The sequence below is a fragment of the Sturnira hondurensis genome, unplaced genomic scaffold, assembly GCF_014824575.4.
Source record: "Sturnira hondurensis isolate 20B ecotype Veracruz unplaced genomic scaffold, ASM1482457v3 Scaffold0021214, whole genome shotgun sequence".
Lineage (NCBI taxonomy): Eukaryota > Metazoa > Chordata > Mammalia > Chiroptera > Phyllostomidae > Sturnira > Sturnira hondurensis.
Window position 1 is genome coordinate 9,936,038 of NW_028093845.1, and position 17,438 is coordinate 9,953,475.

At 39.3% G+C, this 17,438-nt stretch overlaps 1 protein-coding gene across 3 annotated transcripts in view; it reads left to right on the forward strand.

The window, feature by feature from the left end:
- Positions 1-17,438, forward strand: part of PPA2 (inorganic pyrophosphatase 2) — an 85,147-nt gene that overhangs the window by 12,793 nt on the left and 54,916 nt on the right. For 2 of the 3 annotated variants that reach the window (XM_037031885.1, XM_037031883.1), the window contains exons 2-5: positions 268-332; positions 3,069-3,113; positions 8,728-8,781; positions 10,923-11,042. In XM_037031885.1, the coding sequence (XP_036887780.1) occupies positions 268-332; positions 3,069-3,113; positions 8,728-8,781; positions 10,923-11,042 (284 nt within the window). The remainder of the gene's footprint in view (positions 1-267; positions 333-3,068; positions 3,114-8,727; positions 8,782-10,922; positions 11,043-17,438) is intronic. The other variant, XM_037031884.1, reaches the window with a different exon arrangement.

Here is a 17,438-nt window from a genome sequence, read left to right on the forward strand (position 1 = left end):
TCAGACATTTTCTGCTTTGGATGTTTAAGCCATAAGGATAAGTAATGATTTCAGCAACCTAAATATGGTTTATTTGGTATGTACTTTTTTGGTGTGATTATATTGGAACTAATTTTAAACGATAGATTAAACTTTAAATTGGGAGTTAAAGTTAATTTTGAAAATACTTTTAAAACCTTTCTAAAGTTCAAAGTGGATAAAGGTATCTTTGCTCTAAAGAACAGGATAGTTCATTGCTTTAATTATTTGTTTTCTTGTCCTTTCCAGAGAATGAAGCTGGTCACTATATTTCCCCCTTTCATGATATTCCTCTGAAGGTGGACTCTGCACAGGTATTGTTTTAACTTGTTTTGGGGAAGAAAATGTGCACTTCTGGTATCACCATAAAATGCTTTTTGGAAGCATTTTAAAAGGAAAGAATATGGTCACAAGTCAAGAAGGATAATGGGTTATTAGAACAGGATTGTAAACCTCCTTCATGAATTAGGATTTGTGTGAGAATAGGACTCTTTCTGGAAGACTTGGGCAGAATGGGCGTTCGTGGATCATAAAGCTGAGAACCTGGTTGGAAACAAAGATTTATGGTTAAGAATTTAGAGGTTAACAGTAGGCTTATTTTTAATAGTAATAATAAGATAGTTCACATTTGTGGCTTTTTTTCCTGTTTGCTAGCCACCATGTGATCATATGATATTTTACTTAATCCTTATGAGTTGCTGTCATTATCTGCAAGGACACCGAAGCTGAAGGCATTTGAGTGGCCTAAGATCAAACAACTGGTAACTCCCAGAGCCAGGCTTTAAACCAGCATGTCTGAGCTCGGCATGGCGCAGAGCTCATGGTCTTTAACCACTGTATGAAGCAGATGCTGGGAAGTAAAGTTGGAAAAGTGGTAGTCTTTGAATAGTTGTCTGAGAACCTAAAATCGCTTTGCAGATAAGAGCGAGGGAAGCTTGTAAGTTGAGTAGGAGTGGGAGACCTGCCGCTGAAAGGGGACTCGAGAGGAGCTCCGAATCCCAGGAGCATCTGTCCAGCTGGCGAGGTGGCGTGGCTGGAAGTGGATGTTAGTTATCCTCACTAAGTTGGAAATTCTTTCCTTAAAATTCAAGTAGATAATTGGTTTATTTCATTACCAAATTTATTAAGGGGCACAGCTCTTAAATAAATAAATAGGACCCCATTCCAGGTCGAGATCCAATGGGGCTGGGTTTTCTACATCAGTGTAGGGCCCGGGCTGAAGAAGAAGTGGGAAGCTGCTTCAGATGCAAGAGTAGCCTGACCTTGGTGTTAGCTTGGAGGCCGAATATAAGTGTCATGCTAAGGTTGTGGAATGCTGACGTGCAATTTGTTCTGCGTTTTAGCCCTTCAGAGAACTGGACTGTCAGTCATGGCAATAAGGAGAATAATGGCAAAGATTTATTGAGTGCTCATAGTGCTTAGCGAAGCACTGTGCTCAGTGCTTGCCTTGCATTATCTCAATAAGGCGAGGGCTACTATTACCCTAATATTGTTAATGAGGTTAAGTGCCTTGCCCATGTTCACAAATCTAGTCTGATGCTAAGGTGGGATTTGAACTTAGGACCTCTAACTCCGTAGCTTGTACTCCTAACTGCCCTTATGTAATCCTTCCAGCTCATTACTTTTAAGAAGTGTTCAGCTACAGAATAAAGGGTCATATAATCTGGAGAAAGGAACCAAAGAGAGGGCAGAAAGAATTTCAGTACTGTGTGGGTCTCTGTCGTGTATGAGTATATATGTGTCTGTGTGTCCACCCACATGTCCTTGTGTCCGTATGTTGTGTTTTGTTTAGGGCAGTGAACTCTCCAACCTAAGTATCTCGTGTTTATCAATGCCTCTCCTTGCTTTTGGACAAAAATGCATACCTTCACTTACTCATTTATTCATTAACTTAATAATTCAGGAATCTTTGCATACCTACTATGTACAGTATTCTTGGCACCAAGATCGCAGTGGTGAGTAAGATAGATGCAGTTACCACTTGGCTGGAGGAAACAGAGAACCAGAAAACAAACAAGTCAGTCGGGTGATGCTAAGCGTTGTACAGCTGGAACAGGATAATGAAGGAAGGGGTGATTGGCGGGGTGCTGCTTCACGTGGGGGGGTCCCATGACATCTGTGTACCTAGTAACAAAAATAATACAAATATTATTGGGAAACAGATAAGTAGGGGTGGAGGTGTGGAACAAAGAATGGGCTAGAAATTAGCAGGCAAAACGTATTCTGCCTAGGAGGATGAGTTTGGGGGAACATGAAATTTAGGCTTAGGGGAAATCGAGGTCAGGGTAGGGCAGAATGTAGCAGGCCGGTATGTGGAGATTGGTACACACCGTGGTTGTGTCGATGGGCTTGCCCCACTCTCGGCAGTGATGCAGTTGCCACTTGGCTGATGAGTTAGAACTAGTGCATCTTGTACTTTGGGCTGTGGTATTTTAGGAACGGTAATAACATTTCACAGCAAACTTGTAATAGAGTAGTCATTTTTCTGTTTGTCTTGTTTTCTTCATTAGTCATTTTGGTGTGTAAAAGTTACACGTAATGTGTGAGCACTTCTGAACGGCGTGGTTTGTCTTCCCAACCCAGCACATACTCTGTTTTAATTTAAAAGTGCGTGATGGAGACACAGTAATCACACCTTAGTGGGATCCACAGGCAGGAGGTGCCGCCGAGTAGCTTCACGGCTTGTTAGTCACGCTCCCCAGGGTTTCATTTCAATAGTGAAATGACTGTTTTAAGCGCAATCACTGGAAACTGCCAGTCTTTCTTTAAAGACTGAACAGAGCCTTTGCTTATTTTATAAAAACTAGGAAAATATACTGGCAAGAGACTTAGCTTTCCTGGGCATTTATTTTATGAAGCACTTTGATGCCCTTGCACTTGGGGCTACAAAGTACTGGGTGGAAGCAGACGGGGCCTCTGCTGCGTTCTCTGTTGCGTCAGACAGCCTCTGCAGTGGGGTGTTGATGCAGTAGGCTGGTTTTCATGGCTTTACAGTGTGGCTGTATTTTCATGAAATATTACAATCATAAATACCATCTTTTCTTTTATAGGAAAATGGCATTCCCACAAAGAGAGCACGAAATGATGAATCTGAGGTATATCTAAAGGTTTTTGTTTTTGTGAATCACTTACATTGTCTACTAAAAACCTTGATGATAGCTTGCGCTTGTGCTGCTGACTTTCCCCTGCGAGACTTTTCTGCACAGTCTGATGTTCCTCCAGTATCACTTTAAGGTGCTAGTGACAGTGTTACCATTTCACTATTTTTTCTTGTGGTAAAATAGACATTCTAAAATTGACCATTTTATTCATTGCTCACTTTTTTAAGTGTACAGTTCAGTGGCATTGAGTACTTCCACATGTTGTGCTGCCATCACCACCATTCACCTCCAGAACTTTATCTCCCTAAACTGAAACACACGGGATGCAGCAAGTCTCCATCCCCACCTCTACCCAGCTGCTGGTAACCACCGTTCTACTTTTTGTTATTAGTTTGACTGTTCTAGGTGCTGTTGCATTTTATTGGGTTGGCCAAAGAGTAAAATAAAAGGCACATTCTTCATTTTCACCAGTAACTTTATTGGACATTTTGAGTACGTCACCTATGTCCCGCTATTGGTGTCTAGTGGGTAGAGGCCAGGGGGGCTGCTAAATATCTTCCAATGCATAAGACAGCTCCACAGCAAAGAATTATTTGCCCAAGGTGTCAGTAGTAACAAGAGAATTTGCAAACCTATTTTGACATATTCGATCAAGTCACAGCACCTTCTCCAAACACTGAACAAATGGGGTTTTTTTTGCATTTCAGTTGTATTTTTATCTTTAAAAAGAAAATAAAGCATAAAATGCCAAAAATGTTGATTTTTCCATCTTTAGTATTAAAATGACTGCACAAAATTTACCAATTTTGATGTTTTTTAAAATGCACACTGATATGACAGCTGTCACAATACAGTCTAACTGAATTGTTTTGAATGACGTTAAGGACAACTAAGCACTGCTAGGGCCATCACATGGAAAAAACTAAACTTTTTGGCGTATCCAATTTAAGTGAAAAACCAGAGTGAATCAGGAAATGAACCCAGATTTTAGTAGCAAGTTATTTATCATGCTGCATAGGCTAAAGTAAAGGTACTTATGAAAATTGGTCAGTTTGTCATCTTCTTATTGCATGGGAAAAGATGTTTTGGAGACTTCCGCCAAGATGGAGGCATAGGTGGAAACACTGTGCCTTCTCCCACAACCAAGTTTGAATACAACAAAGGTTTGGAGAAACAAAGACACAACCAAAGGGCAGAAAATTGAATTATACGGAAGTCCGACTACATCTAACCGTTCAACGGGGACGGTAAGAGGGGCGGAGCCAGCAGCGAGCAGGGTCCGGCAGGACAGGGCCCCCGACCCAGGCGCGCAGGCAGACGGGAACCAGTTGGGGAGCGGGGCAGACCGCGGGCGCATATTCGCGCAGAGAGACAGACCACGCAGGCCCCAGGGGGCGAGGGCTGACGGTGGTGGCACACTCGCGTGCAGTGGGACGAAACGCGTGGGTCCGGTGATGGCAGCAACTGCGGCACCGGTGAGGGCCGTGGCGGCAGGTGGCGGACAGGACGCCATNTATGACAGCTGTCACAATACAGTCTAACTGAATTGTTTTGAATGACATTAAGGACAACTAAGCACTGCTAGGGCCATCACATGGAAAAAACTAAACTTTTTGGCGTATCCAATTTAAGTGAAAAACCAGAGTGAATCAGGAAATGAACCCAGATTTCAGTAGCAAGTTATTTATCATGCTGCATTGGCTAAAGTAAAGGTACTTATGAAAATTGGTCAGTTTGTCATCTTCTTATTGCATGGGAAAAGATGTTTTGAAGGCTGTTTTAGAATTTAGTCTTTAGAATCATGTCTTGGAGATTAAAAAAATTATACCAACTGCATACTAAAATACATATGTTCTAAATAGATCTTTTAAACATACAACTGTCAAACCTTTAATGTTTCTTGACTTAGGACCAGAATAATTGTTTGACATCTGTCATCCCACCTCTTGCGGTCGATCACTGCCTTTTTATCTTGCCGACTCCAGGCAGCTTCTCTGCCTTCTTTTCCCGTCCCAACCTTGTTTCCATTCCTTCTCTTCTCCAGTTGAAACTTACAACCTCAACCTTTCCATCCACTCCCAGGCATAGCTGTGGGAGCTGTTTAATTCCTTCCATCTTTGCCTGCTGTCCACTTGATATATGTTCCTAAACTGGAAAGTGGTCCTTTAACCATCTGAGGTAGAACCACTTAGAGAACTTGTGAAAATTTTAGATTCTTGGTGCCATTCCATATCTCCTAAATTAAAATCTCTGCTTGGTGGGAGCTGGTTAGTCTGCACATTTACACTGGAGTTCCCAGGCACCTGCACACACAGAAGTGTGAGCACCACCGCCCTAGATGTTGGGTGTTAGATGTCACTCAGGGGCTTAGGATTTCACAGGTTCCTAGAAACCGTGTGTTAACCCGAAAACAGTTGTTTCTGTGGGGAAAATGTGTTATTCTGAGTTCATACAGCTAACTTAAAATTTAATTTTTAGAACATAGTTCATATGTCAGAGACGGTGTGACTTGAGTTTTTGATTTTTTAAGGTTCTCTTCCATTGCTCCCACCTCTGCCGCAGGTAACCACCAGTCTACTCCGTCTGTATGAGTTTGGTTCTTTTAAAAAAAGTTTCCACATATAAGTGGTACCATGCAGTTACCATGCAGTACTTGCCTTTCTCTGTCTGACTTATTTCAGTGAGCATGGTGCCCTAAAGGTCCATCAATATTGCTGCAAAGGGCAGGGTTTCCTTCTTTCTTCTCATTGAGTAATATCTACTGTGTATTGTATCACATCTTCTTTATCCATTCATTCATTGGTGGACATTTAAGTTGTTTCCATATCTTGGCTATGGTGATTAATGCTGCAGTGAACATGTAGGTGCATATATCTTTCCAAGTAGTGTTTTTGCTTTCTTTGAATAAATACCTAGAAGTGGAATGGCTTGATCATAATTCTGTTTTTAATTTGTTGAGGAACCTCCATACTGATTTCCATGGTAGCTGCACCGGTTACGTTCCCTTCAACAGTGCACAGGGGGGTTCCCCGTTCTCCACATCAGTGAGGTTTTGATGTGCATGTCCTTGATGATTGGTGATGGTGAGCACCCTGTCATGTGCCCTGTTAGGTCTCTGTGTGTCTGCTTCAGAAGCTGGTCTGTCCATTTGTTAATCAGGATGCTTTGCTTTTTTTCCCCCTGTTGAGTTGTATCAATTTTCTGTGCCTTTTGGATATTAACCCCTTATCAGATTTATGATCCGCAAATATCTTCTCCCATTCCATAGACTGTTTTCATTTTGTTTATTGTTTCTTTGCAGAAGTTTTTTAGTTTGATGTAGTCTCATGGTTTATTTTTGCTTTTGTTGCCTTTGTTTTTAGTGGCAGATACAGTTTATTTGATATTTTAAGTTAGTAGCAGGAAAAAAGGGGTGACTTCCTCTCATTTCCTCCCCAAATTTACTGACTGCTTTTTCGTATCTTATTAGTTTTCCTTTCTGATTTCTACAATAAAAATAGGTAAAATGGAGAGATAGTAAAGAATTGAAGGAGAAATAAAATGTCCCTGGCCAATCCCAACTTTCTGAATTGAAATGTGTCCTTCACCTTATGTCTTTGTGATTGACAAAATTCAGCAGACCATTATTGCTTTATAATTAATGTTAGGGTAACCAGAGTAACACAGGCCTTACAAAATTACAGGTCATACACATTTTAGCTGAGGCAAGAAAGGAAGGCTTGGTAATATGCTCCTAGTGATCAGGATCAAAATGGTGAGAGTGAGTGTGACTTGCAGGCTAAAAATTAAAACCTCATCTGTTGTTCTTTTGATTTATTTAATTCAAGTCTCTGTAAGTGGTTTTGGTAAGAGTCACTGAGTCAAACAATTGTCACTAGCTTGGTTTTCCCTGTCATTTCTGACTATGCGTCTGCATGCATTTGTTTTCTTAGAGCCACGCTTTCAGGGATGAATACATTATGTGAACATCTGCCATTGTTTTTAACTGCTACTGCAGATGTAGTTAAACAGGTGCTGGGCTACCTCGTGAAAGAGCATAGGAAAGGACACGTGACCGCAGGACTGTGCGGGAGGTTGCTAGGATGGGTAAGAGACATGCTCCTCAGGAGCAGTTGAGAACTCATTTGGGCTTCGTTCTTCAGCTCATTAAAGAGCTAAATGTGAGTCCTAGGTCAAGGTTAGTCTTATCTAGAAAGACTATCAGTACTTTTATGGCTCAATTAATACCTATATTTAATTGTGTAAATGACATTCTTTGAATTAATCTGCAGTGATGTTTCACTAAGAAAGCTCCAGATTGTTGTTTACCAGTGTTTTAAACCAGGAGGTCTCAACTCTGGCCGCATATGAAAATTTCCTGGAGAGCTTTTAAAAATAAACGGTGCCCTGGCTCTCCCTCTGTCCTCCCATCAAAAAACCAATTGAATTAAAATATGTGAGCAGTGGGGTTCTAGGAATCCTTTATTTCTTTGTAATTGGTCAAAGCTCTCCGGGTAATTTTCATGTGTGGCATGATTGGGAACAGGTTATTTAATTACAGCTTCTCAAATGATCTTGAAGGACCAGATTTTGGGGGGAGGGAGGTTAATTCTAATCTCTGGTGAACTGATAACTTTAAAAAATACAATCAAAGTGAATTATTAGGAAAGTGTAATTTACATTCCAAATTGATGTTATTAGGTTCGGCAGAAATAGAAATTACTCCGTAAAATTGCTATGACTGTTTCTAAATGAACCGACACCGCGCGGATTCATCCGGCTCTATGACCACACTTGGGTAGCGTGTTTTAAACCGTTGCTTTGCCGTTGTAAGTTAGTTACGATATGAAATGGCATGCTAGTCCGCTTTAACCATAACACCTTCTCTTTGTAAGTCCCACACTGTAGGACAATATACACCATAGGAAATTATTTTTACTCAATATTGACCCAGAATCTACTTTGTTTTATGCACTTCGCAAAATTCAGAAATGATAAAAAGAAAGCAATGGTCCTTTTGTAACCTTAGGGAACCAGAGACAATAAGATAGAAAGATGTGCCTAACTCTTTGGAAGCTTTATAACTGACTACCTCCTATACCGATATCCTTAATTTTACATTTGGAACATAAGTTAGATTTTAATATTGTTTTATAATTTTCAGAATACTTTATAACTTACTGTATATTTTTATTTAAATTATATTATTGGTCTCTGTAACAGCCTTGTGCGGTGAGTAGGTCAGTGATTATTACACGTACTTTATCTCATTAGGAAATGAGATATGCAGCTTACATGGTGGACCTCGTCTCTCCTATTTTAGTTTGAAAATACAAAATTGGAACAAGTTTTCTGACTCTATTTTTGTCACTATACCGCAAGGTATTTCCAAAAATGTAGCAACTTTCATTGTGCAGTAGTGGTCACGTGACATCATGGCTTAAATTCTGTTGTGCTTTTATAGACAGCTTCTCTAATTGTTTAGGAGGAATTTTAGGCATGGGCAGATATTTCATGTAGACTCTTAACATTTTTTTTTGTGGGGAGAAACTAAAGCATTCTTCAGGAGATAAGTGAAAAAATAAGGAATAGGTAAAAAAAATAATTTTCTCTCTTTTTTTAATTGCAGAATTTGTTTAATATGGTGGTTGAAGTACCTCGGTGGACAAATGCTAAAATGGAGGTATGGCTATATTTAATTAATATCAAATGGAAATGATAATGGTGATATAGAAACTTTGTTTCAAGTTGTATGCCATAATATTTTGAATTTGGGATGGTTGACAAACTTGTTCATAATGAAATAAATTGAAAACATTCTTGTAAACTTATTTTGAATTTAATTTCCAAAAGCATAATATTATTAAAAGCTGAAAGTATACTTCAAGGAGAATGTTTTCCATTTTTGCCTGTCTAGTTTGTTATTCACATATTTAATTTTTCTTGACTCCTCTGTCTTTGAAAGTGAAAGATATTTTCAAAGTTTACTTAAGTAGATTCTGAGATGTACAAGGTAGGACACCAAAAAAACCAGAATTATCTTCTTGTAGTACAGGCTTTCCGTACTAGGTGAATGTTCTAGGAACCTGTCAGTCAGTGTACCAGCTGGTGTTGTTGTGAGAGGGTGTGTTCAGCTTCAGGTCATTCTTTTTGAAGACTCTTTCAGTGTGTTTGGCCATTTCATGACAGGAGATTTACTAGCTTACCTGTCTATGTACACTATGCTGGGTATTCAGCAGTTTTTGACTGAAAGGTCATGGCCTCCATGTCCCACCCTCCCTATTCACCTGATCTTGCTGGAGAGACTTGTTTTGGTTTCCCTTGACAAAAAGTCCTCAAAGGGAGACATTTTGCTGATGTAGAAGAGGTGAAACAAAAAATGGCAGAAGCACTAAAAGGCATCAAAATCGAGGAGTTGAAACACTGTTTTGAGCAGTGGGAAAAAAAACATCTCGGTAGGTGTGTTGCATCAAATGGAGAGTTCTTTGAAGGGGACTGAAGTTTAAACATGTAAGAATAAACACACAAGTTTTTATGAATAAATTTTGGGAATTTGGGGGTCCCTCCTCATATTTTGTTCATAGACACCACTGAAACTTACTTAGGGCTTATGATAGTTTCCATTTCTAAGGACTCGATTCTTCTTTAGATTTTGTTCTGCCAGGAATGAAACCAGTTTCCTGGCCGTCTCTTGATTTGTGAGCTCTGAGAGCGTCCACTGTTCCCCTGGTTAGCTTTTTTGAACAACCTTTTCCATGAGACATGAACCTATGACAAACTTCTCTTTTGCTTTTCAGAATTTTACTGTTCCATCTTTAGTTAGGTGAAATCCCCTATAGTTCAGAGTGAAATTTAATTTATGACACTTATTTGTTTAGTTATCTAAGCCTTTTTGTACAACTTTGGAATTCATGGCAAGTATACTTTCAAGTATTTAAATTAAAAACTGTTATATACATGTATATTTTTCAGCACTTCTATTTGGAGAATTGTCATTAGTTTTACCAGGTCCCAGTAACATTTGTTTTGCAGGGGTAATATTTTCACAGAAAAAAGTTGGCCTTGCTCCAACTGTATTGTTTCATCATTCTGGCTACTCCCTACCTTAGCCTAATTTAAGCAGTGTTTATTCAGACATGACATCTGTTATTTTTGTTCACTCTATACAATAGTATTTTTCCCTTTTGCATGGCAATTTGGATATGTTTGGTAAAAAGGTAACTTGGATATGAAATCACTTGAAGAAAATCTTCGCATTAATTTTCTTGTAAGCTTGATGGTAAAAAGCCTGACATTAGTAACAAAGCAAGTTGAATCATCTTTATTTTCTTGCCATTTCAATGATTTTATTTGTGTTAGAAATAATGAGTGCATAAATGATAAAGTGCCTAAACATATAATCCGATATTTTCTTCCCAGATGGTTATTCTTCTTTTTTAAAATATTTTATTTATTTGTCTTTAGAGGGGAAGGGAAGGAGAGCGGGAGAGAAATACCAATGTATGGTCGTCTCTCATGCATCCTCTGCTGGGAACCGGCCTGCAACCCAGGCATGTGCCCCATCTGGGAATCGAACCGTGATCCATTGGTTCTCAGGCCTGCGTTCAGTTTGCTGAGTTACACCAGTCAGGGTCCAGATGGTTATTCTTACACAATACTCTGAATGAGAAATAAGAACTGGCTTAATTTATTTTAAAGTTTCTTTGATCAGTAAGTTGGAATATGACTTTTTAGTCTGATAATAGCAGATCTTAAAAATACTATTTAAAGACAGGATTAATCATTTCTCTTCCTCGTACTCCCTTTTCTCCATGACCGGCTTAGATTGCCACACAGGAGCCATTGAATCCCATTAAACAAGACTTAAAGGGCGGCAAGCTACGCTACGTGGCAAATATCTTTCCTCACAAGGGTTACATATGGAATTATGGTGCCCTCCCTCAGGTAACATTTTTGTTGTAATGGTAAAACTTTTCTGTCTCCTGAAAAAAATTGCCTTGTAAATCCTGTGAACTACTTGAATTTAAATTGGTACTGAAGACTTCAGTTTGAGAGATTTGTACATTTAAATTTTTCTAATGTGGAATTTTATTGTATCAGTAAATTTTTTTGAAACTGTATTTATAACTATACTCTAGTTCCTGGACTTAGGCATATAGAACACTCACATTTGGCACTTTGAACACATTTCTTTTTCCTACCTTGGCTATTAACGTTCAGTGAGAAGTGGCTTTTCTGGTTTCTCTGCAGTCATTTCTCTGAATGTGACAAGACAGGAGCATGAATTTTGTTTTTTAAACTCTAACATTAATTTTTTTATTATTAACTTTTTTCAGAACTCATCAGAAATTGAGTTAGATGACAATTATTCGCTATTATGAATAGCGAATAATTTGTAGTTTTCGGTGGGAAACAATGCAGGCAAGGACTAGAGAATGGTGAGGCAGCCTTCCTGTTAGACAGTGACACTGTTTCCTTTTCCTTCATTCTTGTTTTCTTCTTCTATTTCTCACTTCTGGGAAGTGGTAACTATTTCCAGATTATTTACTAAGTAAAATTCTGAATATTCAGAATCAAATGGCTACGTTTTGGGGACACAGAGAAGCGTCTTCCTTATAGTTATAAAAGCCATTAGACCATTTGTCTATCCGGATATTTTATGGTTGTATTTTTTTTATTTAATTAATTAAATTAATGGGGCGGCAGTGGTGAGTAGGGTGATACAGGTTTCATTCTAAGTGTGCATTTCTGTGGTACGTGATTTGTATGTTGCACCGTGTGCCCACCACCCGAAGTCAAATCTCCTTCAGCTTGAAGTTGCGGGGTACTTTGAGGGAAATATCTGCGGAAAGGGGCCTTGCTTTATCCAACTCAGAAACACAGCTGCCCATGTAGAATAAACATTCACAGGAAAAGAAAATTGTTTTCTGAAGAGTCAGACTGCCTTTGATGCAGTTAGACCACCCACATGGATACATTCTTTGTTAAATAGGCACTTTTAAAGTGACTTGCTAAGAATGAGAGTGTTAAAACTATGAAGGCAGGTTTTCTGCACCCCAGGTGCCTAAGTAGACATTCTGTTTGACATGGTGAAAGGGTAAAATAAAATTGTTTAAGGGAGGCCGTCTGCATATTAAGTGACTAAGAATATAGGTTTTGGAGTCAAATTGCCACTCACTAGTGAAGTAACCTTGGGCAGGTTACTTTGCCTTTCTTTGCCTCACTTTCTTCATCTGGAAAGTAGAGATGATAAAGTACCTACTGCATATGGTTGTACTGAGGTTCAGTGAGTTGCTTCAGCTTTATCTTAGAATAGTGCCTAATGGGTGGTAATCACAGTATTATCGCTACTGGAAGTTTTATTATTATATGATCTTTTTTCTAAAGGAACTTAGAGTCTCATGGGGGTGATTAACAGCTAAACCAGTGGTTACAGCAGAGGACAATAGGTGCTACTCACTCATCTATTAATTCCAAGCTTTTGTAGTGTATCTATTTAAAGAACCAATAATTTTTTACATCTTTGGATATGTTTGAAGTTTCAAGATGCTTTTACTTGTTGTTACATTAGTCTGTTAGGTACAGTAGTTCCCACTTAATTACAACAGAATCGAACTGCAGTCGTTCTTACTGTACCTTGTGTTTGCTGTTGCCTACCAAAATGTCATGCTCCTCACAGTGCCCAACATAACATTCTAAAAACGTAAATTTCCTAATGTTACGCTGGTATGAGAGCATTTTAATGGTTTCCTATTGCTAAAAGGCTAGAATAAAACATTCTTAACGTGGACCCCCAACCCTGCATAATCGGGCCTCTGCTCTTCCAGCCTCAGTTTGCAACCTTTGCCCCCCCCGCCTCCCCCCCCCGCTTCCATTCCACCATGTGGCTTCTTCAGTGTTTCTCATTTCCCTTGTCACTTCCCCACCACACCTTCATGGAGCTGTTCATTCAGTACATATATGTTAAGTGTCTGATGTTTGCCAGGCAACGCTTTAAGTAGTGAAGGTGAAGTAGTGATAAAAGGGACAAAAATTCTCTCAGACTTTTATCCTGGACTGAGGCAGACAAAAAATAATTTAAAAAAATGTACTACATCCCACGGCGGAGTGTTGGAGAACACTAAAGTAGGAAATGGGACTAGGATGTTTTGGGATTGTTGCAGTTTAGGCAGGGAGAGGTAGGTAGGTTTAGGTAGGGTGAGAAGTTGCTGCTTGAATGAAGACCTGAAGGAAGTGAGGGAACAAATAATTAGACGGCTAAGGGCATTCGGCAAGAAACAGCGAGTACAAAGGCCCCCGGGTAGAAGTGGGCCTCCCTTGTGTGAGAAGCAGAAAGGAGGCCAGCGTGCCTAGAATGGAAGCGAGGAAGAAGAAATAGACCTGTATTCCCTTTTTATACTGGTGATTTAATTTTACTTTTTATTGAGGTAACATTGGTTAGTAACATAAAAGTTTCAGGTATACAACATTGTAATTCAGTATCTATCTGCATTATAGTGTGCTCACTGCCAAAAGTCTAGTTTTCATTTGTGAACATACATTTGACCCCCTTAACCCATCTCACCCTCCTTTAACTGCACACCTACTAGATTGGCTCTTATCAAGTAACAAATGCCAGAAAGGGCCTGGAGAAAGGGAACCCTCATACACTGTTGGTGGGAGTGTAAATTGGTGCAGCCTCTGTGGAAAACACTGTTGGAGGTTTCTCAAAAAATTAAGACTAAAACTACCCTGTGATCCAGTCATTCCTCTTCTGGATAATACACCAAGAATATGAAAACACTAATTTGGAAAGATACATACACCCTCTGTTCATTGCAACATTATTTATGGTAGCCAAGATATGGAAGCAACCTAAGTGTTCATTGATAAATGAATGGATATTAAGAAGTGGTGTATATATAACACACACAATTGAATACTACTTAGTCATAAAAGGATGAAATAGTGTCATTTGGAACAAAATCTTAAAGGTATGCCAAATGAAATGAAATACCTCAGACCGAAAAAGACAAAGCCTGTATGATATCACTCATATAGACTATAATGGAAGAAAGAAATAACTGAACAAACCAAACAAAAACCCTCTGCCATTTTTAACCAGATATCTTGCTATTTTAAATCCAAACTGATACTGTAGTATGTGTGTGTGTGTTTTCAGCAAATGAATACATTACAGATTGTATCAAAGTCATTTACCAAAAAAACCCCCAACCAACCTAAATTGGTTAGTGTTTATAAAAAGTAGAAATTAGGCTAGTTGTTTATGTGAAAGGATATTTGCTTCATTGTCTGTATTAAGACAGCGTGAGCCTGTTAGTGTGGAAGCGAGCCCTGGTCCCATTTACGCTTTCCGTCCCATCTCCAGCTTCCCCTCGCCCTCCCACGCTGCTCCCTCACTGCCAGCAGGGCCGTCTCACGGTCCCTCTGGTACTCCAGGCACGCTCTGGCCACGGCCTCTGCATTCACTGTGTCCTCCAGCGGGAACGCGCTTTCCCCGGGACAGATGCGGCCCCCTCCGTACGGCTGCTCAGGAGTCACCTTCTTCATTATGTCTGCGCTGAGCACCGTTTACAATTGTAACCCTGCTTCCTGTACTCCCATTCCACCTGCCATACTTTATTTTTCCCCTTTTTCATAACACCTACCAACTTCTAACATGCTGTGTAGTTTAGTTATTTATATTTATTGTTCATTCTTCCAGTCAGAATGCAGACTTCACAGGGACAGGGATTCTGTCTGTTTTGTTCAGTGATGGGTTCCAGCTGCTTGGCTTAGTGCCTGGCACAGAGTAGGTAGTCATTAAATATTTGTGGAATTAATTTATTAATTAATGCATTGTGTGAATTGCATTTGTTTTATAGATGTGTTTGAATTTTGCTGTTCTCTTAGGATTTGTCTAACATTATGAATTTGTTCAGAGCGGTTACCAAGCCAACCATGCTTACAAGAACATTTCAGCAGCGGAATACTGGTTAAGGAGCAGTCTTTCCACATAGCTTGTGATTCATCACTGTGCCATCATTATTTCAGCCCTTCAGCTGTCTAGACTATTTAATGTTAATAACTTCTCCCACACTAGCAGTCATGCTTTCTTCAGAGTTTGAGTGCGGCCTGGGCAAAAATCATCTTTTTCTTCCCTTAGTCCTTCCGAGTGACTATTTAGATTGAGAAACATCTGGATAATGTTAAAGGACTAGAATCACTAAATTCAAGATTTTTTCAGCCTTAATGTAATTGTTGTTTTTATTATTTTAAATTTTGTTATAAATTTGGTTCCTTGACCCTAAGCATCATTTAGTACCATGTAGTATAGTAGCTGTATGTATAACCTGTGGGGACCAGTGACTAAGCTCTCTAGACCTGTTTGTGCGCCTGTGTTATTGCACCACCCACCCGCCAAGGTTATTGTGCTTATTGAATGAGATGATCAAAGTGTTTAGCCCCATAGTGAGTTCTCCACCATATTATCTCAGTGATGATGACCCTGTTGCTTCTGATATTAGCTGCTAAGAGTGAGGCCACTGGTAGAGGCTTTTGCTCCAAATTGAAGGTGGTGAAGTACAGGGAGTGTCTGAAGAGATCCTTCCTTCCTTCAGCTTGGTGACAGGAATTCTGATTAATCAGGAAGTAGTTTTCAGGAAGCACCCATGGGTACAGTTCTGTATCGGTCAGTGATGTTTTAAAGAGCCCGAAGGACCAGAGCACTGTAATTACAAACATGGGTTCCTATTTGTAGCTTGTAAGGTCCTGTTCTCAGACACCTGCAGGGGAACAGGTACAGTTTGTTTTAGGCTTGATCAATAATCTGTGAGCTGATTTACCTTTATAGCTTTATAGCCATCTGTTGTATGATTTTTTACATATTTATATTCCTGTTGATGGGTTGCTTTTCTTTCTTTTTTTATGCATTTCTTGGGTCTATTCCAAACTTTTTCCATGTGTGTAATATATATAGATATATACACCTTGGTCTGTACCTGTGAGTCAAATGGCTAAATTGTGAGTTACACACCTATTTTACTTTATTAGATATTCCCAGATTGTTTACAGAAGAAGTTGAAATAATATATACTCCTACCTGCTTCAGGAAGGAGGAACTTCTCTGACATTTTTGGATTCTACTTCTAGGCTTTCTGATCCCAGTTATCCTCAATCCCACCTAGGTTTCTCCAGCGCATAAGGATTAATTTTACAGCAATTGTGGCAAATACTATACCATTTATTAGCATGGCACTCTTCAAGGTATTGCCTGTGTCTTATTTATTTCTGTTCTGAACTCCTGGCCCAGAGTAGGCAGGCACTTCATGAATATTTATTGCACGAATGGATGCCTGGTAACAGGTAGCAGAGAACAAGAAGCAATACGGGGAACAGTAGGGAGGAAGACAGCTCCAAAGGAAATATACGTAGGTTCCAAGAGGAAAAAAAGGTATTTAAAAGAAGAGACCATGAAATAGAGTGAGGTTGCATCTGAAATATCGCTGTTCAACTGTTAACCAACATTTGGGCCTCATGACCTAACTGTTAAAGCATGAGTTCTGATCCTCTTGCCACCATTCAGAAACTGTGAGCCTGGGCAAGTGTAAACTGTGTTTCAGTTTACTTACCTGTAAAATGGGCTTAATAATGCTACATTTCTCATGGGGGTATGTGTGTATATGAGTGTGTGACAGTGTGTGTGTATGTATCACTTAGAAAGTGTTTCTCACCTATAACCAGGATGTAAGGTTAACAATTAGTTTTATTCTTCTTATATTTTATTAGTAATATTAGTATTTGGAGTAGTGAAATGTGAGATTTGGTTTACTGATTTTTGTTTGGTTGTTTTTTTCCCAGTATGAGTGGGTCAGTTTTTTGCCAAATATGCTATAAATAGGACTAGAAGAAAATTACAAGGTGGGGCAAAAATGTTTACAGTTGTTCATATGGAAAACAATACAATAATTAATCAATACTAATACAAGATTAAACTGCGCTTTGTGTACTCACAACTATAAACCTACTTCAGCCACACCCTGTGTTGGACTTTATGTAGGGTTCAGCTTTAAATAAGAGTGCATTTTTATTATTTATATAGAATTAGAGGAACCAAGCTTACGTAATCTGAAGTTCTAGATGACAGCCTTGAGGTGACACTGTCTCTGCACGTCTTAAAATGTAAATCCGGGGCAAATGATTTTAGGGAATTTCAACAGTTCCATTTAGATTCAGGTAATTATGAAGCTTTGGGGGGAAGGGTAGCACCTGGAACATACTTCAGCTGGATAGCAAATGTCTGTTATACTACCTACTCATTTATTAAAGTGCCCGTGTGTACCTGCATTCTGTAGCCAACAA